The 27,693-nt window shown below is 55.9% G+C and overlaps 1 protein-coding gene and 1 pseudogene across 1 annotated transcript in view; one reads left to right on the top strand and one right to left on the bottom strand.

Moving 5' to 3' along the window:
- The window catches only part of LOC134733491 (large ribosomal subunit protein eL33-like), a 346,767-nt pseudogene that overhangs the window by 204,920 nt on the left and 114,154 nt on the right, over positions 1 to 27,693 (top strand).
- The window catches only part of SULT4A1 (sulfotransferase family 4A member 1), a 37,740-nt gene continuing 11,200 nt past the window's right edge, over positions 1,154 to 27,693 (bottom strand). Inside the window, exons 2-7 of the mRNA XM_055252523.1 lie at positions 17,448 to 17,578; positions 15,615 to 15,695; positions 14,538 to 14,664; positions 10,382 to 10,476; positions 5,665 to 5,803; positions 1,154 to 2,757 (exon numbers count right to left, since the gene is read on the bottom strand). Coding sequence (XP_055108498.1) covers positions 2,645 to 2,757; positions 5,665 to 5,803; positions 10,382 to 10,476; positions 14,538 to 14,664; positions 15,615 to 15,695; positions 17,448 to 17,578 — 686 coding nt within the window. The 3' untranslated portion in view covers positions 1,154 to 2,644. The remainder of the gene's footprint in view (positions 2,758 to 5,664; positions 5,804 to 10,381; positions 10,477 to 14,537; positions 14,665 to 15,614; positions 15,696 to 17,447; positions 17,579 to 27,693) is intronic.

Genomic DNA, 27,693 nt, shown 5'->3' with positions numbered 1-27,693 from the left:
GGCCCTGGCTGGGGTGGCGGCTGCAGAGGGTGGCTCAGAGTGGAGGGACTGTCCCAGGAGCTGGTGAGCTTATTGGGGACAAGATGTCCCTTGTCAGGGATGTCACAGAGGCTGTTCCTCAGCTGGGTCATGCTGGGCCACCTGACCCAGAGGCCCTCCCTGTCTTAAAATGCACGTTGTACAGTAAAGAGTGGAAGAGGATGTCAATGGGCAGGAATGGAGCCAAACTCTACGGGAGAACGGAGCTGGCCAGGCAGAGCCACTGGACACCTGAGGCTCCCTCCTTCCACCACAAACACCATTGCCCCACGGCCTAGAGAGGTGGGTAAAAACCGATCTCCACTGAGATCTCCCAGGACAGGGCCTGCACATGGTGGCGCCTGTACCTGAGGGGGTCTCTCCGCAGTACTGGAGACATTGTGGATGCCCACCTAGCAGTGCTCACGCACCTCCCCACCACCCGCTGGCAACTGCAGCTTGGCCACCCCGGGAGCCTGGCTGGCCGGCAGGAGGACGGGGCCAGCACAGACTCATTTTATTTATGATTTTATTTATGCTCACAAAGGAGCGTCACTGTTGTTAGAACCATCCTCTGACGTGAGCAGGACAATGATGATCACCACTGTGTAAATCGTGACACTGGACCAGAGGAATTGACTTACCTGCTTCAGGTCAGAGAACCGTGGAATCTGTGCTGATCCCTTTTCAGATGAAGAGCGGGGGGTCGAGGGAAAACAAGTGAACTCCAAATGACTTGGTGTCAGAGCCAGGAGGACAGCAAGGCGTGCCCAGCCCGGGCAGGGGCAGCACCTGAAGGCTACCATTTGAGAGTTGAGGGTCTTGCTTGGCAAGAAGTGTGTGTGTGTATGTGTGTGTGTGTGTGTGTGTGTGTGTGTATGGCAATGCTATGTTGGTCCCCAAAATACTTTCTGGAATCACAATTGGTCTGTGAAATCAAAATGCCAGGCAACCACTGGCTTATGCTTAGAGGGCTCTGTCGTTCAGGAATGTTCTGTGGATTGTTGTGTAAAATAACAAAGGACTAGGCCGAGGGCTGCCCAGGACTCTCTCCCATTCCGTGCCTGTCCAGGTGACCGACAGCACCGCTGCAGGGATCCCCTCTACCCCCACAAGCACAAACGCTTAACGCAACGCCAGGAACATGTCTTTATTAAAGATGCAAGCAAGCACAGAAGGATCATGTGTAGTGCTCAGTAACATCCATACAGTACTAAAAATAGAAAAATATAAATGAAATTTCACAGAAAGCAGCCTCCCTCACAGAAACACAGGCAAGGTGCTGCCGAGCCCACCATGCGATGCCACGTGCCACCTGCCTGGCCACGCTTCTCCCCTTTACAAACAAAAACACAAGCGTCTCTCTACACCCGTTTCAAATACAGCACCAAGAACGGAGACCCCTTCCACAGCAGCAACCCTCCTGACCACCACTTTGGGTGCTTCCCAGCCACATAAATGACAGACAACCCCGGTCCCCACGGGGTTGGCTGGCTACTGGCCCCCGAGTCTCCATCGCTTCAGCGAATGTGGGTGAGAAAATTAGGCAGTGAAGCAATAAAGACCTCACCTTTACTCCCTCAGATACACGGAGGGACGAGGTGGACAGACACGCAGGCGGCCGTGCCAACCTGATCCGAGTGAAACAGGGCTACACTCGCAAAATGGTCCTTCCACGGCTGAGCGCCTCAGGTGCACAGAACAAACTGAATGATAAAGACCCGGGGGTTTTAGAAATTTACTATTAAGCATCTGCTTGCCAGCATTAGTAGGCTATCACTTCAGGAAACAAAGTAAGGCTGTGGGATTCAGCTCAAATTCCGAGTGCAACTCGGTCCTTTGGTGGCCGACTCTCCACCCACTGCATGCAAATGCTCCTGACTGCGTTAGACTCCCACCTGCCAGCCCCACCAGGCAGACTTCCCTCAGCACATGCTCCACGGGCTCCTCTGTATTGGGCCTTTGGAGCTGCCCACTGGAAGTCTCTGGCAGAGGGACGTCCATTCTGAAGACCTAGTGAACGACTTCTGCTTTATTTCAGGAAGGTTCTGAAGAAGTGAACTCCGTCAGAATAAACAAGTGTCCAGATTCCCCCCAACAGACCCAATTCATCCTCTGTTCTCTCCATTATCTCAGAACCAAGTAAGAACAGAATGGCTGTGCCTTAGATAATAAAACTACAAAAATAAAGAGTTAACCCTGAGATCTTTCTACCATTCGGGTGTGGCTCGCTCCTGATTCCCCTTGGAAATGAACTTTTATTTGGTTTACTGACATTTATGTAGATTTCCAGTGAAAAGCTCTATAAAATACAATAAATGATACGGGGTTGAAAAGGCAGACATTCTAGTTGCATATATTACAGGCTTTATCCTTATGGTCCAGGCCATTGGAACTGCAATGTGGAGACTAATCAGACATGGAGAGGCTGCACGTTCTAAAGGCGAGACAGCTGCTTTTGGTTGGGAATCATCACACTCCCTCCGCTCATGCCGCTCTTCCCTTCCCCCGCTGTTTCACACGCTGCTTCCAGAGTTTGTCCAGCAAGGAATAAATGAATGCATACAGGACTTTTGGCTAGTAGAGTGTCTGGGTATTGTGAGCATGCAGGTTCTTGTTTCTGTTATTATAAATAAAAGTCAAACGTGAGGTCACACTTTCCCATCTTCTGTTTATACACCAAATCAAACTTCTCATTCATGGAGACAGTGAAGATGTCCTTCCACAGCCCAACTCTTCCTGCAACGCAAACAAGAGAACTGCTGGGGCCACCTGCTGTCAGGCTAGCTACTGAACTAAAGGAAGCCTTGGAAATGGATCTGGAACATTCCAGATCTATTCCTGGATCCCTCTGAACTTGGCCTGTGGGGGCAGGAAGGGCCGTCTGAGCTACAGACCAGGTGGTCCCCTAACATTTGTGAAACTACTGGATGCGGCAGAACATGACCTGAGCCAGCTTCCCTCTGAGGCTGTGGCACAGTGAGCCACAACCACCTCCTGGTGCCATTCTGCACCCCCCGTTGGGGCCCACCAGGGAGACTCTACTCCCCCCAGCACCTAGAACGGCACCTGGCACGTGGCAGGTGTTTAATAAACATCCCAGCAGCGAGTGTGATCTGCCGCGGGAGTGCACTGCTCTGGGCATCGCAGGCAGCCCTGGCCCTTCCCATGCCAGTATCCACTCGCAGCTCAACAGTGCCACCAAGGCGTCATTGGCTTTGGGAGAATTTGAAAAGAAAACAAAAATCAAAGTGCAGAAAATTTTATACTAAGTAGGAAGCCCTCCTGACTGGGCCAAAGATGCAGATTTCAAGGAGCCTGCCCTGGCAAACCCTGGGGAGGAATTTAAAGTGAATAAAATAGTTGCAGCATTAGCTAGCTTTACAGACTAGATGCAAAACATGCACTGCAGTGAGAATTCCCTGAGTCAACAGTGAGTCTGGGCACAGCCTCCAGCTGCTCTAGCCCAGGCTTGGTCAGAAACCCAGACCTCTTCCTGGCAGCCAGAAGGGAGGGCTGAGCTGTGGGCTAAACTGCAGGCACTGGTCTAAGCTGGTTTATGAAGGCTTTGGAAAAACAAAAGACAGAGAGCTCAACATGACAAGAGAAGTTGTTGCTCCCATTGTCTTTGTTAATACAAAATCTTAGGTTGGTCTAGTCCAATAGCAACGGTGACTATGAAGATGTCTGCAGCGGGGATTCCGAACTTCCTGGTTATGGGAGCTGTGAGCGCGTCACCCAAGTACTGGCTCCCTGCTTTTAGAGAACTGCTCGTTTAGAATTCTTTCCATTGTCAGCATCTCTGAGATCAGAGCTCTGTCTCCAGCAAATGTCCTTCACTAGCTCCGTTATTAACAGTGGTCCTTGTCCAGGCAGGACCTCAGGTTTTTCAAACTGCAACCCTGCAAATGCTGAGCTAAAATACCCAACGTAACACGGACTTTCTCTTTGGTAACAAAAAATTATCAGTGTTGGAGAGAAAAACAAGAAAAATCATTCTTGTAACTCTTTAATGATACCTAAGGGACAAAATTAGAAGCTACTAGAGCAACCAAACTATTTTTCCATGATTATTTTTCTCAGCTGAGACAGCTGAGAGCTCGTCAGAGGAGTCACCCACCTGGTTTAGGATTTGGAATCAAGACAATTTATGCTGTGACATGAATCAAATCTAAGCAATGCAGCTGGCTACTCGGCCCTGCATTCTCACCAACTCAAGAAGATCTTCCGAGCAAAGAGGCAATGTGCTAAAAGAAAACAAATCAAAGAACTGAAATAAAGCAAAACCAAGGTAAACCATGATAAAGCAAACCCGAGGGAAGGAGCATATGGGCACACAGTATGTTCTCGACGCTGCTTCGCCACACACATGAACCAAAAGGGGTATTTTGGAGAAGGTCACATCCGAGGATAACAAAACACAGCAAAAGCAAAACTAAAAAAGAGCAAATAAATGTTAAATAACAAATATTTATGAAAATGCAGCCAAGAAAGAAGTCGAGAGGGACTGTGGTTCAGTTCACTTCCTCCTGAGGAGTCCACTGCTCTGCCTTTATAGAGACGGCACTTTGCACTTGACCTTCAGAACCACCCTTAGCCATGATCAGCCCCTTTTCAGAGAAGAACAAAAAGCCGCAGAAGCTCAAGGCCTGACCTATGTTGCGTTCCCAGAGAGCAGCAGAGCTGAGCTGAAGCCCAGCATCTCTCTCATCCGCCCCAGGCATCTCCCACTCCATCTTATGGGGGCTGCTGCTGAAGAGACCCATCCACATTTCTGGGCCCTCCCTGCAAACATTCTCAACCCAGGAAGTGCGCAACATGCCAAGTGTCCATAAGGTTCATACTTACCAAGAGGGGGCCTCCTACGGCCAAGGCCAGCACCCTGGGATTCAGGGGTTTTAGAGCCTGGGCTCTCCATCATCAAGGCCAAATGCCACACGCCCTCAAGGACAGGGGGAGCAACCCAGGTAGATCTGGGAAGGATTCCTGTCAGGAACACTGTCCCCATCTCCAGCTGCCTCATGCCCACTGTCACTTGCCGCCAAGAGCAGGAACCGGCCTCCCTCTGTGCAGCGGCTTAGCTTGGTACTGTCTGCTTAAGCTCACCGCCCCGAGGTGGGGCTAGGCCTCACCTGTGTTGCCTGCACCCAGAAGATGCTTGGTCAGCGTCCACTCAGTGAAGGAAGAAAAATGGTGTCTCCTAACTTCCCGCCCACTTCATTTAATTCTCCCACAAGTCAGTTAGAGACTGAGAAACCCATCAGCATGCTTTGCGCTTTGACATGTCATAGCACCAAACCCAGTCCCTGGATCTGCTCTGTGGGGCGTTTGATTTCAGGCCATCTGAGCAGACCCCCTGCTCAGCAACATCCCGCCCACAAAGCCTGAAATGCACTTTTTCAAGTCAAAACACTGTTTGCTTGGAGGCAATGCAAACACCAGCGGGCAGGGCACCCCGCCACTCCATGAGCACTGTGCCATCCACAGGCACCAGCTGACAGAGCACAGGCCATGGCCAGCTACGGACTGCTGTAAAAGGAGAGCAGGGAGGGCAACAGGGACCGGACCCGGCTCCCTAAGCAGGCAGAGAAAGCAGCCTGGCTGGGGTGGGGAGTGCCTGGGCGGGACGCAGGGTGGGGCACGTACCCCGGCCCACGGGCAGGGCCTCAGCGTTGCAGCACTGGTCCACCAGCTGGTGACAGTGCTCCGTCAGAGCTTCCAGCTGGGCCTTGTCACAGGACACCCCCAGGAATCTGGCCAGCTGCTCCACCATCGTCACCAGGTCCTGGAAGACAAGTGCAGAGAGCAGAGCAGCCCATCAGAGGCGGGGCCTTTTACTGGACACGACTCCAGGCTGGGCACACGCTGAGGACTTTTTACACGCGGCCTTCCTTACTTAATGCTCACGACAAGGCTGGCATTAGCCTTGTCTGGAAATAACACTAAGAGGTTAAGAAATTGCCCAAGTGTGCTCAGCTCTCAAGTGGAGATCTTGAATTCAAACCCTAGTCCTCCAGGGAATTGGGTTGCAGATATGAGGTCTTAATAGAGGCTGTGGTTAATTTTTAACAGGAGCAAGAAGTAAAAAACTTATTTCAGAACATGGTTCTTCTGAGGAGCAAGACCTAATGGGCTCCTCTTTCCCTTCCTGCTGCCCGTCAGCTGGCGTCTGGGCTGGCCCTTGGGAGCGCAGGGAGGCCCCTCTGGTCTCCAGATGGCCCTGCACTGGGCAGGAAGCCTGCTTCATCAGAGGCAAGATTCTGCCATGCCTGCCATACCCTGCCCCATTATTTTACCACGCCTGACAGCGGAATGTCACTGATGTGGCTAACAGTCTTGAGGGGGCCATTCTCCCCAGCCCCCCACCCCTACCACTTTCTCCCCAGGAGATGAAGTTCCTCGTCTTCTCAATCAGAGCCCTGAGCTGTCACCTAGAGGTGCCTTGGTCCCATTAGGAAAATGCTGGAGGCTGTTTCCTCTCTGGAAGGTTTGTAAAGCAAATTCCCATATTCAAGCCTCTAAAAAGTCCTACAGTGAAAAGATGATTTAATTTCTTTAATGCAGTACTTCGGAAACCTTACAAGAAAATGTTCTCTGACCGCTGGTGTGGGCGTCAGCTGGTGTGAGTGCCAGCTCCTCCCTGGGTCCCCACAGTGCGCTGACTCCTGCAGCAGTTGCAGGTCTGATTCTGGCCTCGCACTGCGTCCCACAGGCAGGGGTGTGGTGCACCCCAGGCGCGGGGCTTGACTCAGAGTCAGAAGAATAGTTATCAGAGACTGAGCCAAGGAATACAGAGCTCCCTTTCCCTTGCCCTGCCGCCAAGAACTCCACTTCAAAGAAAAAGGGTAGCAATGGAGAAAGAGTGAAGAAACCTGGCTCTCAGAAGAGACGCCACAAGAAGGACACAGCCAGCTTAAAGTCAGCCTGCTGGAGTGGTCTGCAGAATCCTTGTGGGGCAGCTCATGGCGGCGTGACGTCCATCTCAGAGGAAGGGGCGTTTCTGCCAGGCTACGTCCAGAAACATGCCACAGGACATTTGCTGGTTATGAAACACAGCGGGGATCAGGCAGAGCGCCCAGGTCAGCCGGCAGGGACGGCCCACTTCACCTCTCTGAGCCGCACATTCCCCATATGGAACTAGCGACGGGGCCACAGCAAGAGGCTGCACACCACAGCACAGAGCCAGCGTGTCTGCGTCGTGCCTCCACATGGGCAGGTACTAGCTGGCCACACAGTTATAGTCAGGGCACCCCATGACTGGTGAAGAACACCCTGCAAGATGACTATGAGGATGAAGTGGGGATATACCAGGGGTGCCTGGCACAGTGCCCGGCTCGTGGGAAAGGGCCACTGTAATTGCGGTGCAGTGGAGCGCAGGCAGTGAGCGCTCTGGCAGGAAGCATGCCCTCTCAACCCTGGGGTGGGAACACACAGACCCACACCACAGTCCTGGAGACAACCATGCTCACTTGGGGCTAGTTTTCTGAAGTAAGATGTAAACAATATTAATTCCTAAAAATGTGACTTGACCTCCATTAAAACAAGCCATTACTGAGGTTCCTAAAAAAAGAATAAACCCATGCCAATTAGAAGGCGAAACGCTGACTGTCCCAGGGATGCCACTGAGTCACTCAGACCGGCTTTGATAGAAAATGAAGTCCCAGCACTGACCCCGGCAGCTCTTAAAGGTCCAGGCAGGGCTGGTGGCCTTGACCCTGACAGACTGAAAGCAACAGATCTGACCACTTTCACTGGGGAGCCTGGAAGGCAGAGAAGGATGAACTTCCCTTTAAGGGCTTGGAGTAAAGTGTGTGTTTGGACCTTAAAACTTCAGTCCGTCGTTGCTGAGGAAACTGAAGCTCCAGGAAGAAATTGCTGACCTGGCAGCTGCCCCCCAGATGTGTGGGCAGCTGGCCAGCTGAGCACTTTCCCTATTCACCTTCTCATGTTGGGGCCTCACTGGCCCTAGGCAGTGCATGTCCAATGCTATGTCATTGGTGGCAAAATAGTGACCAGATGACAAATGCACACCCAGGGCCCCAGAAATTCCACTCCTGGGTATGGGCCCAATAAGCACAAGCACTGACGTCCACCAAGACTCAAGAACGTCCACGGAGGCTTTATTCATGACCACCTCAAAATGAAAACGGCCTCCACGCCCGGCGACACTGGATGGATGAAGAAGCGGTGGCACATTCATGCTGCAATGGAGCACCACCACAGCACAGGAAAGAACAGAGCTCTGCGCAGAAGCCAGACAGCAAAACCCAGGAGAGTTCCACACCCGACAGGTTCCGAAGAGGCAACACCAAGCTCCAGTGAGGGAGATCAAAGCGCGGTGGCCTCTGGGCTTGCAGTATCAACTTCTTGCAGTATCAACTTCTTGCAGTATCAACTGCAAGAAGCTGGAATGTTCTGGATCTGGAAGGTGGCTGCCCAGATGTGACAGGTAAAAGGCTGTCAAGCCCCACATGTGTGCCAAGTACACCTCACTGTGCATGACACCTCCACAAAAAGGTACATACCAGGCGGGCCCGTGCCAGGCCTGCACGTAGGTGATGCTCACACAGTCCTCCCAGCCACACAGTGACAGGGGGTGCTGTCACCTCCCCACTTTACAGAGGCTTGGGGTGGTCAGGACTTTGGCCTGAGCAGCCAGTGTCCAGAGCCCGCATTGTTCCCCAGCACCACAGGAAACCACGGCCAACGGCTTCACAGAGGTCAGCGGCAGGACCAGGGTTCCAACCTGCTTGGGCCACACCTTCATCTCTACTACACCGTCCTCTGGGCGTGAGCAGGGACCCTATATGTGGCTCTGTGTCAAGCTGTGTGGACAAGAGGCAGACAGGTGGGAGGCCCACGTAGAGTCAGACAGGCTTACCCAGCAGTCGGCTCCATGGTGCGTGTGACCTTGGGCCGCCACATGACCTTGCTCTTTCCTCACCATAACACAGAGCCATGGTGAGGACCCATTTGGGGAACCGACAGCATGCACCAGCTGGCAGCAGACCTGCAGACGGGGTCCTTCCTGCACACCGAGCAAGCCCCGAAAGGCCACGCTCCTGCGAAGGCCGACCTGGCCCGTGCTGACCACAGGCCCCGGTGTGTGAGCACAAAGGAACCCAAGAGTAACTGCAGCAAACGCAACGCACACACCCCCGCCCCAGGATCACAGTGCACACACCCCCACCCCAGGGCTACAACACACACACCCCCGCCCCAGGGCCACAACGCACACACCCCCACCCCAGGGTCACAACGCACACACCGCACCCCAGGATCACAATGCACATACCCCAGCCCCAGGGCCACAATGCACACACCCCCACCCCAGGGCCACAAGGCACACCTTCCCCCACCCCTGCCCCAGGGTCACAAGGCACACACCCCTGCCCCAGGGCCACAAGGCACAGCCCCCACCCCAGCGCCATAGGGGACCTCGTGTGGCTCTGTTCACAGCCAGGTCTGGAGTCTTCCTGCAGGTGTGGGGGAAGTGCAAGGCCGGCCTTCCTACCCCTGGGCTTCTGACCTCCAACTCCAGCACTGGCTCACCCTCCCCCACACCCAGCTCTCCTGTCTGTCTCCCAGCAGACCTCCTCCCCATCCCAGCTCCCACCCACTGCTACTCAACCTAAACCTACTTATCTGTTAGCCACTGACACTAGCAGCCCCACAGCCTGGCCTTGTCTGTCCCCTACATCGACATGGTTTCCAGCTGGCACTCAGGCCTCTGCCCTGCAGGAGCAACCTCACGGTCCACACCTGCACCCCATCCTCTCTCCTCTTTCCCATGGGCCAGGCCACACGTGTCTCCTGCCTGTCCTGCCCCCACCACCAGAAGCCCCTCCGCCCAGGCTCCAGCCCCAAGCCCTCCTGCCTCTGCCTGGACTAAGACCTTGTCCCATTAGTTCTTTTCAACCCCTCCCCCAGCTCCTGCTTTCTCCCAACACCTAGAAAATGCCCAGTCTCTTTTGTGGTGACCCAGGCTCCCCAAGCTACCAGCTGCCTCGTGTCTCACTGCAGACACTGGCCTCTCCTCAACGTCCCATCAACCACCACTATAAAGCACTCTAAAGGCCCCCCTGATAAGCCAGGCCCCAGTCCCCTCCCCACACCTGCCGTCCTGGGTCCCTCAGCCTCGCACAGCATGGCTGCCCCACCGCACCTCAGGCTTTGACAGGCTGCTCCCCACACCCCCAACCCTCCTTCCAGCCCACAGACCATCCCACCCCCTCCTCTTTCCCTCCTCAGACCCCTCCTCCTCCTCCTCCTCCCACACGCCCACTGTAAAGGGCTCCTGCATCAGGAGCTGCCAGGCCGAGGGCCAGGGCACCCCAAGGACAGCTGCTTCGGCAGCACTCACCCGATGCATGTCTTCATACTTGAGAAAAAGCACGTTCGAGTCCATGCGGTGCTCCCAGAACTCCTGCACATGCTCAAACCAGGAGCCGTAGCCCACTGTGGAGACAGGGGATAGGGTGAGCCACACAGCTGGGCAGGAGAAGCGCACACATGGGGCCATCCCCACCCCACAGGGCTGCCCTCCTGCCACCCAGCAGCTGTGATGAGGACATCGTGATCCCTGCAGACAAGTCTGGCAAAGGCCCCTGAGGCACTCACGTCTCAAGCCATCCCAGCCCTCCTGCCTTCGGCACGCCTTGAAGGCCTGACCATGGGGGTGACAGCCTCTGAGAAGGTGATCTCTGTGGTACCTGGCAGTGGACTGCAACAGTGCCCATTACTTTATCCGCTTAACAAGTGGTCGCCGGGAAGCCCTGGAACAAAGCCCAGAGGAACTGGGACAGGGGCCGCTAGGGTTGCTAGTGGGGACAGGGTGGGGTATAGGAAGCTGTAGGACAGATCCAGAACATGGGGCCCTGCTGGGCAAGAGGGCCACAGGCAGTAGCCTCAGTAAATCGAGGAACTCTCCATGGGACCTGAAAGCTGAAGATGGGCAGGGAGTCCTGTCCTGACCTCCAAGAGGCCAGCACTCCTATACCCACACCGCGGTCCTGCGCTTCCTGCACCCACACCACGGTCCTGCGCTTCCTGCACCCACACCACGGCCCTGCGCTTCCTGCACCCACACGGTGGTCCTGCGCTTCCTGCACCCACACCGCGGTCCTGCGCTTCCTGCACCCACGCCGCGGCCCTGCGCTTCCTGCACCCACACGGTGGTCCTGCGCTTCCTGCACCCACGCCGTGGTCCTGCGCTTCCTGCACCCACACCGCGGTCCTGCGCTTCCTGCACCCACGCCGCGGCCCTGCGCTTCCTGCACCCACACGGTGGTCCTGCGCTTCCTGCACCCACGCCGTGGTCCTGCGCTTCCTGCACCCACACGGTGGTCCTGCGCTTCCTGCACCCACACGGTGGTCCTGCGCTTCCTGCACCCACGCCGTGGTCCTGCGCTTCCTGCACCCACACGGTGGTCCTGCACTTCCTGCACCCACGCCGTGGTCCTGCGCTTCCTGCACCCATGCCGCGGCCCTGCGCTTCCTGCACCCACACCGTGGTCCTGCGCTTCCTGCACCCAGACCTTGGCCCTGTGCTTCCTGTGTGGCGTGCGCTGCCTCAGAGCCCTTGGTGTGGGGTGGGGCACACAGGCAGGGACCAACTCATGGAGTCTCCAGCCTGCTTTGCAGTGTTCTTTATAAAAGCTGTGGATCCTCCCCTGCCTGCCACATGCCGTGCCCACCACTGTGATGGTTTCTTCCAAGGGGGACCTCCGTATGACAGAGAGCAAGGCGTCAGTTAAGGATCACTGGGCAGTGCAGGGCTGACTGCGCTAAGCAGCAGGAAGCAGCCCAGCTGGATGAGGAGCACTGGCTGTAGAGATTCCTCTGCTGGGCCCTGCCCCCAGGCCGCCTGCAGGATTCCCAGGGAGGAGCTGCACCCACACCCCACCAAAAACTCCACTTTCTGCAGAATAAAGCTGAGTCCCAGAGAAGGGAAGAGACTTGCCCAAGTCACCAACATGTCAATAATCATGGGGGCCCAGACAGGGAAGCCCAAGTGGCCTGACTGCAGCCCATCATGGGGAGCTAAGTCCAAGCAGATGAGTCCCTGGGGCAGAAGGAAGAGTCAAATGGCCCTGTGAACACGGAAGGTAAAGAAAAACTCCACTTCATTCCAAGGAAGAATGTACCAAGATGTCAAAAACAGACACCCCGGTGACATGGAGAAATAGTGTGAGGACTCTGGAAGAAGCAAGGCATGAAGGACTGCACGTGTGGTCCTGCGCTGATGTGAGGAGCAAGTGCACTGAGTCCCCGGAGCAGGAGGGGGGACAGGAGTGAGCTGTGGGTTGCTGGGTAGAGAGCCTTCCCACCGGAATGCCTGAGAGGAGGGGAGGATGTCGGGCCCTTCCACGCTTTTCCCTGGGCTCCACGCTGCTCTGTGAAAGGGAAGGGAATCATCCATCTGGAATATTAAGGAAGAATAACAAAACCTCATTGTCCACCCCAGAGAAGACATGGACACAAGGGCTGCATGCCACACTACAGGTGCCACAGGGACCCTGTCTACACAGCGTCCGCACGCTGGAGGCGTCACAGGGACCCTGTCTACATAGTATCCTCACGCTGCAGGTGTCACAGGGACCCTGTCTACACAGTGTCCGCACACTGCAGGTGTCACAGGAAGCCTGTCACGGGCCATCCTCACACTGCAGGTGTCACCTGCCTCCAGGGCCCTTTGCCCTCCAGCCTCGCAGAGCTGGTCACCATCCTCAGGCGCGGTTGTTTATGCAGGTCCCTCCTGCTGTCACCCTGTGCTGCGGCCTCTGAGCCCAGCCTGTCTGGACATGGTGTGCTTTCAGGGTTCACGTGCATATTAGTTTCCAACGTCTTTAGGACATCAGGCAGGGGGGTCCAGCGGTCCTCAGTATGTGCGTGCTCACTGAGTGACAATGAAGGATGGAGCACGGGGGTGCTGAGTGGGCCTGTCTACAGGGTTTGCTGGGACCAAGGCATATGTGTGGGACCTTGCACTCAGTGGAGGAAGGGTCTGTGACTGTGGTGACATGGAAAGGCCTAAATTAAGAGAACCGTTAACTGCCCTGGCCTGAGCAAGATGTTTGTAACCTCTTCCACGTGGTGGTCTGAATGTGGGTGTTGTCCCCATGCTCTGCAGAGAGCAGAGTCCATGCTGGACCCTAGGAAACAGCTTCAGAAGTCCATGAGTGGGTTGCTCCAAATGCCTGGTGGACCACAAGAGCAGGTGCCAGGGCCAGGAGGCCATGGGAAGAGACGCTGGACAGAAGGCCTGGAGCAGGCTCATGGGGCTTCAGGGTGCGGTCTGGGGCCTCCTGCCCCTTGCAGGCAGGGCCGCTTCTCAGCAGGCACAGTGGAAGCAGAGGCTCAAGGGCAGGAAACAGAATCATCCCAGGGCTTTGAGGCCCTCGTGGGTTTTCAAACTGCAAGCAACAGAGTCAGCCTGTGGCACCCTGCACTGCCCCGCCAAGAGGTCCCCTTCAACCAGGCCTGGCGGCAGCTCCAGGTCCACTGCCCTAAGTTCCACTTAAACTCGGGGGCATTACATTCCAGGATCTCTGCTACATGATTCATTCTAATCTTGTCACATAAGCCCCCTGCAGAACCCCTGATAAGCCCCACTGAACAATGCGGCCCAGCATCACTTCAGTTGGGAAATAAAATAGAAAGTGTATTTTCAGCCTTGGTTAGGAAAGAGTCTCAGTGTAGATTTAACTAAAGTGCAGCTATTATGACACATTTCAAAGCTCCTCTGCCTGCACACCCTACACTGCCCACTTTCTGTCCCAGGACCTCCCAAAGCTATGGCTGGCCATGGGGAGCCTCCTCAGGAAGGCAGGAACAGAACTGCACTGAGGAGCTCCTGCCACCACTCCCAAGGGACAGGTGGCCCAGCGGGGCAAGAGAGTAAGGACTGGGAGCGAGTGGGACCAAGACAAGGGGCCTGCTCCCGCCTTCCTTGAGAGCAGGGCAGGGTGGAACCCAGCCTCGCTCCTCCGCAGTGGCTGGAATGGAGGCCAGAGAATAGCACCCGGCACTCTCGGCCCAGCTGTCCTCCTCCCACTGGGCACAAGTGTGCCCTGCCCCAGTGGCTTGCCTGTGCCTGAGGTTCAGCCAAAGCCCATGCCTGTCACACTTAGCTCCAGTCTCCACTCCAGCCCCTGTCACTAACAGCAGTGATACCTGGGCCTCCATTTTTACTGTTTTCATTCTCTCCCTGTTTGAAACTCAGGTAGGAAGGATGGATGTTTTAACTGGGGAACTTCTCAGACACCCCAACAGTGTGGTAGAAGAGAAGGGCTCTGGGTTCCGATGGACCTGCTCTGACACACACCAGCTCTAGGATCTCGGCCACATTCATGACGCCCTCGGCCTCAGTGTCTTCATCTGTAAAGTGACTGCGGGCCTGACCTACGTGGTCACTGTCAGAACTGAAGACCGTGCCGGGGAAGCACCCAGCACCTGCCAGGCCATCCACGACACCAGGCGGCTCCCGTTCTAACATGCCGCCAGGCTGCAACACTCACGCTTATCATTCATAAACCTCCGGCAGAATTCTTGAAAGGTGCCTCGGTAGCTCATGGTCCGCAGAGAGCGGTGGAACTGATAATAAGACACCACCAGGTCCTTGGGGTTGCGAGCCATATAGATGACCTGTGGGTGACAGGAGCAGGGTGAGTCCATGTCTCCTTTCCTCCCAGGCAGGGCTGCCCCAACACAGGCCAGACCCCCGAACCTGCTGGTGCACCTCACAAACCAACACCCGCTTCTAGCATCCAGTTGGGGCTCATGTGCACGGCCTCTGGTTGCTGCTGCTTCGCTGTTTCAGCAGAAAGGTGCCCTGTCCATGCAGTAGTGCTGGCCAGGTAAATTACTTGAGCATTTTATTTCTGTCCTCTAGAACTACTTTAAAATCTGCAGAAGACAGAAAACTCACAACCCTGATCCTGGTGGTAAGAACACAGGCCTCTGGCTGGGTGCGGTGGCGGGCATCTGTAATCCCAGCACTTTGGGAGGTCGAGGTGGGTAGATCACCTGAGGTCAGTAGTTCAAGACCAGCCTGGCCAACATGGTAAAACCCTGTCTCTACCAAAAATACAAAAATTAGCCGGGTGTGGTGGCACATGCCTGTAGTCCCAGCTACTCAGGAGGCTGAGGCAGGAGAGTCGCCTGAACCAGGGAGGCAGAGGTTGCAGTGAACCGTGCCACTGCACTCCAGCCTGGACGACAGAGGAAGACTTCGTCTCAAAAACAAAAAAACAAACAAACAAAAAAACCCCACAGGCCTTGGCATTTGATGCAATTGAAAAATAAAGAGAATTCAGCCCAAAGCAGGTACTCACCTACTGGCCTGCTTTGGATTAGGCTGGCCACAGCCATGTTCGATCGTGAGGTAAAAACCAACCCATCATTAAAAACTTGGGTAAAATGCTAGAGATGCATGACCCAAGACGACCTCAGAAGGGATCTTCACGTGTGGGCTCCTTGGGAAGATAGCCCCCAAGGCCAGGTAAGTGCCAGGGACCTGCATGTGTGTTGCACAGGGGCCTTGGGCTCCTCTTGGTGGGGACTCATCTCGGGAGGCAGAGGAGGTGCCAGCTTACCTTGGAGTCTCCATTGTGGAGGTCAGAGGGCAGAAAGCGGTAGGGCAGGTGGCTCTTGATGAGGCGGGGAGAGGTCAGTTCCTGCGTGGAGTCAGAGGGAGAGGCAGGTCAGAGGAAGGGGTGAGACCAAGGGGAGGAGTGGGGCCAACGGGAAGGGGGCCAGAGGAGGAAGGAAGGGGTGGGGTTCAGGGGAAGTGGGGTTATCAGAGGGAACGGCGGGTCTAGGGTAGCGGAGGGGTCAGGAGAGCGTCAGGGTAAGAGGGAGGGGTGAGGCCAGGGGGAGAGGTAAGGCCAGGAGCATGGGGACCAGAGGACAAGGGAAGGGGTGGGGGCCAGGGGACAAGGGTAGGGGTTAGAGGGAAAGGTGAGGCCAGGAGTGGGGAGGGGTCAGAGCAAGAGGAGGCAAGGCTGTCATTCCCTGGTCTCCTCTCCCGGAGAGAGTCTCGGACCCAGCCAGGACAGCCTCCCTTGTCACCTGAGACAAACATTTGAGACATGAGCACACCCTGGCTGGACCCTGGCGGTAGAGACAAGGGTCCCTGACTTTGGCCTGCGGAGTTCACCTATCATAGCCACAGCCACAGGGTCTGCTCAGGAGGCCTGGGAGATACTGCCCCGGCTTGGAGTGGCGTCGGAGGGCAGCAGAGGCAGCAGGAGGCACCAGGCCCAGTGGGTGCTGCCAGGCTGGCGCTGGACCACACAGCAACCTGGCCTGATGCGCTTGCTGCTTCCACCTGCCCCTCAGGCCTTCCCATCAGCAGCCAGGGTGGTCCTGTAAACCAGTCAGCACCGTGCTCCTCTGCTCAGAGCCCGTCTTCCCAGCTGCCCTAGGAATGGGCCCAGCCCTCATGAAGCCAAAGAGCCCGGAACCGTTGCCTGCAACCCCCAGGCTTGCCTACTGCTCTGGAAAGCCAGGCCCCTCGTGCCGTTGGGTCTTTGCTCACCGGTCCCTCTGCTCTTCTCCTCTTTCAGGACCTGCCTCAGACATCCCCACAGGAGACTGCTGGTCGCCTCCTGATCTGCTCCCCTCCCAGCACTGATCGCTATCTAGCTACTATGGCTTCCTGGGCTGAAAGGCCGGGCCTGATGCTGTCAGTCACTGCTGCCCCCAATGCCAAGAGCAGTGCCTTGAACGCGGTGGCCCTCAGCACGGCAGTACGGAACGACTCCCAGACGGTTCCGCATGGACAAGGAGAGCAAAATGGCTGTTCAGGCCTGAGAGGCTGGGGTGCAGACAGGGGCCCTGGAGGGCCACAGGGGTCTTGTGCCATGACATGGGGTGGGACGGCACTCTCAGAGCTGGGTTTTGGAATGCTGCTCCAGAGGGAGGAGGACAGGTGTGGTGGAGGCTGCAGTTCTGGCCCATTCAGGTGTGAGGCTGGAACTAAAGAGGTGCAGCGGATGGGGTGGGGGGGCCTGTGGGTTTGCCTGAGGGGTGGGGGGGGCAGGGCTCTGGGGTAACATTTATTCATTCTTGATACCAAATATTTGATGCAAACACATCCTACCCAGCTCCCTCAGAGGAGGGCCCCCAGGGGAAAGTGAAGGGGAGGCCCAGGGCCTGCTCCCCACAAATGGCCCCTCAGCCCTGTGCCCCCCAGGCATTGACTTCCTTTCCACCTCACAGACTCCCTGACGCTGATGTGTCACCCACGCCCTCATCAGGTTCCAGGTCACTGCCAGCTCAGGCCTGCCAACTTCTCCCCTGGCTATCTGGGGCTATCTGCTCTCCCCTAATCCACAGAGCCCTCAGAAGCAACTGTCAACCATCAGGGTGTAGCTGTAGAAATACCCTAAAGAGGTGTTGGGACAGGTGCTGCTGGCCCTGGGTACCTTGATGATGTCCAGGCCCGGCTGCGGATACTCCAGGACCGGGAGCTGCTCATCGATGTTCATCAAGCCGATCTCATCGGGGTCAGCGCCCTGGCTCACCAAGTAGACCACCTCCTGCAGCAAGCTGGTGCCTGGAGGGGAGAAGCCCCAGCGTGGGGTGCTCAGAGGAAGCCCATGCGCCCAGCCCTGTGCTCGGGTCAACACCTGCTGCCCAAGAAGGGGCTCAAGAGCCCCAGGTGGGGCCCGGGGTGACTGAGTCTGGGAAGAGGAGCGCACGCCGCACGGTCTCCGCCTGAATCCCCCGTGCTGGGTCATGGGACAGTCAGCTCTGATTCTCAGAGGGGCCAGGATGCTTCACAGGGCTGTTAGGAGAACAGAACAGAACAGAACCCAGCCCCTGTTATGGAAGCGGCTCAGGGGCTGGAACGGGTGGGTGACTCAGCCCAACTTGAGGCTGAACTTGGCAGTTTACGCAGGAATGACGGGTCGGGGGAATGACCCGCTAGCCAAGATGAGGAAATGACGTCTGCCCAGTATCTACTGAAGCTATATATACATAGCCCATGATCCAGGAACTATCCTGGGGAGACACCCAAGGGAAGCCAGTGCTTGTCCACCAGTACACAGGTTCTAGAACAATCTTGGCCACATCATTCATAAAGTCACTTGGAAACACAAATATCCATCAGCAATAGAATGAGTAAATTGTGACAATAACCATGGGGTACTACACAGCAACAAAAAAGAATGAACTGCAGACATAGCACGGCCAAGCCCCACAGATAGTATGTGACGGAACTGCAGACACAGCATGGCCAAGCCCCACATACAGGATGTGACAGGGTCCACCCCAAGGCGCTCCGGGGTACAATCCTGTATGTCCCATTGGCATGAGGTTCAAGAATGGGCAAAACTCAACTATAGTGACAGAAGTGAGAACAGTGTTTATATTTTGGGTTGGTTATTGATTCAGAGAAGACACAAAGGCGATTCCGGGGTCTAGAGCTATTAACTGGGTCTGGTGGGAATTACATGGAAACATGCATTATGACATATGCAGGTTTCCATCTGTGGCTCCTGGCTCATTATCCCCCCAGCCCTTATTACAGTCTTTTGTCATAACATTGGACCACTCCAGGCCTGAGAAGCAGGCCTCAGTAAACAGCATCTGTCTCTCTCTCTCTCTCTCTCTCTGAACTTCTCCTGCCCCCACCCCTTTCACCTGCTCCTTTTTCTCCCCAAGGAAGGCCATACAAATGGAAAATATACTTGAATCTTCCCCCGCCTTTCTGTCTTGGAGCTGCCCATGAAGAAATTCTCTAGGCTGGGCACAGTGACTCACGCCTGTGATCCCAGCACTATGGGAGGCCGAACCGGGAGGACTGCTTGAGGCCAGAAGTTTGAGACCAGCCTGCGCAACATAGCAAGACATTGTCCCTACAAAAAATAAAAAATAAAAACATTAGCTGGGCATGGTGGCGTACATCTGTAGTGCCAGCTACTCAGGAGGCTTAGGTGGGAGGATCGCTTGAACCCAGGAGGTAGAAGCTGCAGTGAGCTGTGACTGCACCACTGCACTCCAGCCTGGGCAACAGAGTGAGAATCTATCTCAAAAAACTAAAAGAAAAATTCTCTGACCTGCCTTGTCTGACTGTGTGGGTCATGAGACCCCCAGTTCAGAAGGGGAGGAAGGAATGTTGCACAGGCAGGCCTTCCGGGGCTCCCCACTCTGACTGACAGTGTTGGGCTCACAGCCCTTTTGTCCAGTCCCATTTCTACATGTTTCCACCATGCCTAGCCAATGAGGGCTCCATAAAAGGCCCAAGAGGACAGGCTTTGAGGAGCTTCCAAAGAGCTGAACACATGGGGGTTCCTGGAGGGGGGCTTGCCCAGAGAGGGCGTGGAAGCTCCGTACCCTCCTCCATCCTCCACAGGCGTCTCTTCCTCTGGTATTCATCAGAAGCCTTTGTAACATCCTTTATGATAAACCAGGAAATGTCAGTGCTGCACTGAGTTCTGTGAGCCACTCTGGCAAATTAGTCAAATGTGGGCGGCGGGGGGTGCGAACCCCAATTTATAGCCAGTGGGTGAGACGCACAAGCAAAACAACCTGGGGCTTGCGGTTGGCATCGGAACTGGGGGCAGTCTTGTGGGACTGAGCCCTCGCCCCGTGGGATCTCGTGCTGTCTCCAGGTGGGCAGTGCTGGAATTGAACTGGACTGGGGGACACCCAGCTGGTGCTGCTGCAGGACTGAGTGCCTGCTTGCTGGCGGGGAGAAATCCCCAGCCTGGCCGCCACAGGAGTCCTCTGTGTTGACTGTTGTGTGAGAGCAGAGGAAAAGCAGTTTGAGGGCTTTTTTCCAACTCATATGAACGTATAAGATATAATTCAATTAAAAAGAGAAAAATCACCTCCGCCCGCCAGTGGCCTGGTCAGCATAACCTGCTCTCCTAAGACTGTGGGGAGATGCGGCCAGCGGGCAAGCCCAGCGTGCCGTGCCATTAAAGGCAGGGAGAGGCCTGTGGGGGAGCTCGTGTGTGCTGAGGACACCCTGGCACTCACAGGACCACAGCTGCCCACAGGGCTACAGACCTGCGGACCAATTCTCCCTCCTCACAAATCAGCCACACGGCTTAGCCGGGTCTCCTGCCTGAATCTGGGAACCGTCCCTCTGGGACAAACAGCACATTTCACACTCAGGTCCGACAGCCTCCAGCCCAAAACCCTTCCATAGCCTCCCACTGTTCACAAACTCAGACCCAGGCATTCAACCATTTATTGAGGCCCTCTGAGCTCTGCACACCTGATGCGGGGTCCAGGCTGCACCCTCCTGGGCGGGGCCAACCACAGCACTCTCCGCTTGGCCTGTATGCTCCTCCCAGCCTCAGCCTAGGCACAGCTGTCTCAGAGCCCCTGCCCCTTCGAGTCGGCCTTTTCTGATGGCCGGGATCACCTACAGTGCACACCCTGGGATGCATGGGACAGGCCCTCTCCTCCCTGCTACGGCTCAGGGAAGCAGACACTGTGACCGGCTCCGCAGCTGGTGCAGGCAGGAGGACGCAGGGCCCCGCCTGGACCACACATGGGGCTGACCACATGCACTAGTGCTTTGAGTGCAGAGTCCCATTCGAGGACCCTAGGGCCAGGCAGGACACCCAACCAGAAGTGTGCTGGGACCAAAGGTAACTCCCAGGGAGAAAGGCGGCCCTCTGCGCTTTCTCCAGCCTCTGTCCCCAGGCCCAAAAACAGCTCCAGGTCCCCAGTGATCCTCAGTCATCACCTTGTCTGACCTCCCAGAAGAAATGGGCACAGCTTAACCCACTGTGGTCCCTTCACATCAGCAGCTCCGGTTTCTGCCCCTGGCTCCTCATCTCCCCACCCTGAACGTGGTGACAGCCCAGAGTGCAGCCCTGGTCTCCTGCCCCCAGGCCAAACCCAGGTCCACCGCTCCACACATCAGCCTCCGGGGCACATACCCACGAACTCCAGCAGCTCACCCGCTGCCCAGCGCCTCAGCGGGACCCGGCCAGCTCTGGGGGCAGCATCCAAGGCTGTCTCCTCCGCAGCCCATCTCAGCAAGCAGCCCCTCCAGCCCACAGAGGCTCGGGCCGGATGGTGGCCTCGCTGCGGCTCACTCGGCTCCTCTCCTCTCTCCTTGCCTCAGCGAGCCCCGCCGACCCGGCCATCGGGTGTGTCCAGAGCTGACCCTCCGCCTGCGACACTGCGTCCTCACACCTGAGCTGCTTCCTACGAGGGCTCCTCCCTGGCTCTCTGCTGCCACCCAGCTCACTCTGCCTTCTAGTCTAGGGGTCCCCAACCCCCAGGCCACGGGTCTGTGGCCTCTTCGGAACCCGGACGCACAGGAGGAGGCAAGAGGTGGGCGGGAAAGCATTCCAGCCTGAGCTCTGCCTCCTGTCAGATCAGCGGGAACATAAGATTCTCATAGGAGCACGAACTCTATTGTGAAGTGCACCTGCGAGGGATCTGGGCTGTGTGGTCCTCATGAGAATCTAATTAAACGCCGATGATCTGAGGTGGAGCAGTTTCATCCTGAAACCATCCCCATCACCCTACCACCTGGGTCCATGGAAAAACTGTCTTCCACGAAACCACTCCCTGGTGCCAAAAAGGTTGGGGACCACTATTCTACCTGTTTTCAACCCGGCAGCCAAAACTGTGGCTTTAACATGGAAGTCAGACTCCACCACTGTCCACTGCCACCGTCTGGGGCAGCTCCGCCTCCCACAGATTCAACACAAGGCCTTCACCATGTTCCACTCCCTCACCACCTGGCTCTGCCCTGAGCTCCCTCCAGCCTCTGAGCCCAACCAGCCCTTCCCCAGGCTGCCGGCATCAGTGTCCCTGCCTGGAGCCTCCTCACTCCCTGACTCCTCCCTGTGCCTGCTCAGACGCCGCTCAGTCAGCACAGGCTCCTTCACTAGCTGTGGGACTAACTCCCGTCCCTTGCCCTGTCATGCGATTACAATGTGCTATCTACCTGCCCAGAAAAAGCGTGCAAATTCCTTTACGTGCTCTCTCCTCTCTCCACCTTAAGGACAGGGGCTGTTCTGTCTTGTTCTTTGCTGCACCAGGAAAGCCTGCATGTGGCCGTGCTCAATTCATATTTCCTGAGTGGACCAACAAATGCTGGTTGCTGCACAGACACTGAGTAATCAGAAGGGGATGTTTTGATCAAGGAAGACTTCCTGGAGGAGGGAGCTTTGGAGCAAAGGCACTGAAGGAAGTGGTGTGGCTTAGTGATGGAAAACAAGCTCTTTTCAATACACACAAAGAATTTCTCAGCCCATGGACTCTCCCACCAACCTGAGTAGGAAGTACCACCATCCTCATGGCAGACGAGGCTCCTAAGGCCAAAATGTGCCAAGGGTTATAGAACCAGGGTGTGGCTGCCTTGCCTGTTCCTCCTGGTGAGGACCATCCACCCAGCAGCTCGGGACAGCTGCAGTGAGAGGGTCTTTGTCCTTAGAAATCAGACTGTGGGCAGCGTCCCTGAAATGGGCCTCTCCCAGTGACATCTTCATCACCTATTTTTCACGTTCCCCACCTCTGCAGCCCCGCAGGCCAACCACCCAGACAGACGTTCTCTGCGCATTAAAGTCTTCCTACATCAATATCGGCCACTTCAGTTCCACAAGTGCCATCCTCACCCCCATTAAATATTTATGCCAGAGTATCAGCCAAAGGAAGCTCTTGACTCGTCAGGTCCACCCAGCCCTGTCCCCGTGGCCCTTCTCTCCAGCCTGTCACGTCCATTTTCTGGTTGAACACTTCCTGACCTTACATTTTCCAGCTTCCAGGAGAATTCAACAGGAGGTCAACGCGGGCATCAGGGAGGGAGGGGCAGCGAGAACACACACCACGAAACACTCAGGGAACAGGCCGGGCCTTCCTAGGGCATAAAGCCAGCCGGCAAGATGTGATAATATGATCAAAGAAAAATGGTCATCATACTATCTGGTCACTCACCCCATTCCAGGCACACTTCTAAGCACTTTGAACCAAAGATCAAACCCAGCTTCGGAGTCAAGACAGCCCTAGCTCTGCAAGGCCCTCTGCCAGACGCCAAGCCGTGGCACCCAGCACACCTCCCAGTGGTCTCTCTCCATGCTCCTGGTGGTGCCCTTGGGCATGGGCATGAGCCCTGCACAGCCCCTCCACCCACCCTCGCTGTGGCCACCTGCACCCAGGGGCTCCTGAGGTCCCAGTGATGCGGCCCTGCCAGCCCTCCACCCACCCCCTCTGCTCTGGCCAGCCCCCCACCCCCTTCCAAGCCCAGCGCCCCAGTGGCCCAAGGCCTTCAACAGGCTGCCCTCTGCCTGGCCAGCTTGGGCTTGCTCTGTGGGTCACTGCTTGCAGGAAGCCTTCCCTGACAACACGCCTCTCGATCAGGTGCCCCTCCCTGGTCCCACGGAGCCCTGGACACTGTCCTAGCACACTGTCACACTGTGCCTGGCTGGGGCAAGCCCTGTGAGGGCAGGGAACTGGTCTTAGTCACTGTTTTAGTTTCCCGGGGTGCTGCTGGAGATCACCCAAAACGTGGTGGCTTAAAACAAGAGAAACGTATTCTCTCACAGTTCTGGAGGCCAGAAGTCCCAAAGTCGAGGTGTGCGCAGGGCTGCGCCCCTTTCTGGAGACTGAGGGAGAATCCTCTTCTGCTGCTGTCTCCTCCACCCGCCTTGCCACTGCCCTCCTAATTCCTGCCTGGCACTCTGACCCCAGCGCAGGTACCCCCACCCACCCAGCGAGGCTTTTATTCACTCAGCAGAGGGCTCCCTATGTGCCAGGCTCCAGGCTGGCCCAGGAGTCCCAGGAATGACACCATCCCTGCCACCTTCCATAAAATGGAGGTGGTGATGCCCCTCCCTTCTTCACAGGGCTGCTGGGGTCAAAGGAGATGACGCGCAGAAGGGCCACAAAGTGACTTGCTCAGGTCCAAAGAGAATCAATATAAACAAATGTCAACTCAGTAACTTGAAATCAAGATGGGGCACCACCAACAGCGCCTGCTCATGTGCAAGGACACGCCACAGTCTCACAGCAAACCTGGCAACCCTCATCCACAGCACAGGACAGGACCCTCCTGGCACCTACCGATGAAGCCACACACCTGGAGCAGGCAAAGCAATACCCACAGCCAACCCTGTGGTGCCCTCCACCAGCCTCGAGCAGGAGGGTCCATGAGCACTGCCCTTACTGACAGGGAAACATGGCACTGGGAAGTGGGGGCCACGCCTGGAGCTGGAGCCGCTTCCCGACAGGGCCAGGTGGGGCTGAGGCAGGAGTGAGAGGTGGAGGAGTCCTAGTGAGGCCTGTCATGTTGCTGCGGGACAAATAGGGGGCATGGGGCTGTGGCCACGCTGGGCCCCTTGCAGAGCAGTGAGGGCAAATATGCCGCTGCCGAGGTGGGGCCCGGGAGCGCACCGATCTTCCTCATCACAGCTGGGCAGCTGGAAGCCAGCCCAGGCCCCAGCAGATCCACCCTGACCGGGGAAGAGTCAAGCTTTCAAACAGAAACCAGGGGAGCCAACAGGGCAGGGCCACCTGCTGGCCAGTAACTCGAGCCAAACGCGCTCTCTAGCAGCTCTTCGCAAGTCGGCTGGAAGCAGTAATTCACAGAAGTGCTTCTGCTGACACTACTGCAATCACTTCTGAGTGGCAAACCGATCAATACCTCCTGCAGCAGCGAGCAGTGCATGCTGACACCTGGACTTGGGTCGAGGCCTGCGGGAGGCCACTGCTGTTCTGGGGTGGAACTCCCCAGGACTCTAGGGCATGGCCTGTCTCAACACCGGGCACAGAGCCCATCAAAATTCCCACCGGAACTCACGGAAAGCATCAGAACTGATCAGAACAGCCTGGAAACCACTAGGACCCTGTGGCTGAAACCCCTTTGATTTTCGCTCACAGGATTCACCAGTCGCACCTGTGATAGGGACAGGGAGCAGGGAAATACGGGGCAGAAGAGGGCAGGTCCCCAGCGGGGGTCCCACCCTCAAGCCAAAAGGCCTGATACCAAGGCCCAAAGTGAGAGCTTACATCCCCGTTTTCCCGCTCAACTGTTATCTTTTCCAAAACCACTCCCTGCCCCCAATCCTGTGCTTATAAAAACCCCAGAACTCAGCCAGCAGAGACAGAAAAAGTAACTGGACCTCAGAGACTACGGTTGGACATCGGACAGAAGCAGTGTGACTTCAGAGGAACAGGCTGATGGTGTAGCTTCAGAGAGTCTGGCCAGGGATGGCCAGACTCCAGGGGAAGATAACCTTCCCACTCCGTCCCATTTTCAGCTCCCCTTCCCGCTGAGAGCCACTTTCATCAGCAATAAAATCCCCCACATTTACCATCTTCAATTCGTTCATGCAGCCTCATTCCTCCTGGACGCCAGACAGGAACTCGGGTGCCACAAGTGCAGGTGCAAAAGGCTGTCACACTGACCCTTAACCCTCGCTAGCAGAAGGCAGCCGCGTCACATGAAAAGGCAGAGGGCCCACTGAGCTGGTAACACTTAAGCCCCGACGGCTGGGTTAAAAGAGCACTGGAACACTTCCTCTGAACCCCAGGTGCTGCTGCGGGGCTGGTACAAAGTTTGTTCCCGCCCCGCTCACCTGCGTGCTCCCTCCCTGGAGGGTGGAACGAAGGAAGTTCAGGAGGTTCGAGCGAGTGGAGTCCACCCCTGCCCCCCTGCCGGCGCCAGAGCAGCCAGCTGACTCCAGCACTCGTGCACTCCAGCTCCCGCCTGCAAAGGAGTCAGGAGATGTCCAGCTTCACCTGTACCTAGTTGAAAAAGTCAGTCCTGTAAGGCACAAAGATCCACAGTTCTCTCCTCCTCTAATCCCACTCCCCAGAAGGAGACCTTTGGTAGATTCTTTTTACCCTCAAATTTCCAAAAAGTGTACTGATATCATTATTTTATGATCTGCACATTTTAGATGGGCTAATGATTTTCGACTACGAAAGATGAGGACTTAGCCAAGTTCCCTTACTCACAAGCTTCCCTCCTGCTGATACAGTCGCAGCACGATTTTGGATTTAATTCAAGGCTTAATTTGGTTTTTAATGCAAAGTACACCATGTAGTGATTACATTTCCTCTTTTGTATACTATTTCACTTTTCCCAGAGTAGGTAACTGCCTTAGTTTGCTTATTTCATTTTCTATATTGCTATTAATCATTCCTTCCACAACTCTAACAAGCCTCAACATGGCCAGAGACACGGGTGACTGTTCGCTGGATCCCGTTTGTTGCTCGGGGACATGCCCCTGCCCCCTCTACTCTCCCTCCCTCATCTGAGTGAGCAGCCTGGCATGGCTGCACGGGATCTTCCTGCACCTCCCCCCACCTTGGGTGCACTGGTCCATTCTCCATGTCCCCTGACTGCAGGTGCCCTGGCTGCTTCCCGGGCGTGTGAGACTGAGGTGACTGCAAATGTCCATATCCACCTCCCATGTGAGGGACAGTCTGGTCAGGTACAGAAGCCCAGGCTGGAGATCGCTTTCCATCATCCTGTCTTCTCGCTGCCGATGGTGCCGCTGAGATCCTGGGGGCCCATTTTTCTCTCTGTGGGAGCTTTGAGATCTTCTCTTTGCCCCAGTTTACTCATTCACTAGGCCAGACAGTTGGCAGGGGTTGGGGGTGTCTTTTATTGAGCTCTGAACATCCTGAAAATTCTAGCTTCAATAATTTTCACTCTTCCGTACTCTGTTCCCTTTCTGGAACTCCAGGATTAATCTTCCTTTTTTCTTATATTTTTGCTCCTATTTGTCATCATTTTGTAAAAATTTTTATTCTACTTCCTGGGCTATTTTCTCAGTCTGACCACCCAAACCTCACACCTGTGCAGTTAAAACCTCCACCATCACACTTTTCATCTCCGGGAGTCGCTGATGATCTCTCGTTATTCCAGTCTTCGCTGCTGGTTCTTTCAGTGAAAGCAACACGTGTCTTGACACTCAGAGGATACTGCAAAGACTTATGAGTGGAGGTGGTGTTATTCTGGGATTTTAGGTTTTCTTCTGCTCCTCACGTGGTCTTTGCTTTCTCGGAGTCCTTTTTTCTGCTTCGTGTTTTGTCTCTGCAGGTCTCCATCCTTCCTGTTGGAGACTCGCTACCTGGTGATCCTGAGTCCACTCACAGGTGAGGGAGAGACTGCGGGAGCTGCCCTGGGGGCCACACGTGCCTGGGGGAGCAGCCTCGGTGCTTTTACAGCTGAGGACCTATCACTTCGGTGGGAGATCCCATGAGTAGGTACAGGGCTCTGCTTTGGGGTCAATTTCTCAAAAGAGGGTGCCTCCAACCCCAGCCTGGAGACTGGAACCAGGTCACAGGTATCCTGAGAGCTGAGGAGAGAAGGGGCTGGTAATCCCACCCTCCAAGTGTGCAGTCTGTGGGCGACCCTACTTCCCACATGCCCTGTGTCCCAGCCCTGAGCTGTGCACAGGACCCTCACATCACAGCCTCTCTGGTCCCCAAAGAAGAAAACTGTCTTGGTGACAGCCTCTGGTTTCCATCCCCCGTGTCATGGACACCACCTCAGCTGCTTCCTGGGCTGGGCTGCTGGAATTGATTCCCACCTGGCCACCCTCCCGAGTGTGGCATTCAGGTTCCCCGCCTGCCCAGTGAGCCAGCACTCAGCCCTGCCTGTGATCTTCTGGGTTTCTAATCCACCATGCCCTCCTCTCCTGCTCTGGGAGTTCAGAGCTTTCTATCCCTTTGTTGTCACTTTAG

Source organism: Symphalangus syndactylus, chromosome 18, assembly GCF_028878055.3.
Source record: "Symphalangus syndactylus isolate Jambi chromosome 18, NHGRI_mSymSyn1-v2.1_pri, whole genome shotgun sequence".
NCBI lineage: Eukaryota > Metazoa > Chordata > Mammalia > Primates > Hylobatidae > Symphalangus > Symphalangus syndactylus.
This window is presented reverse-complemented; position numbering and strand designations above follow the sequence as displayed.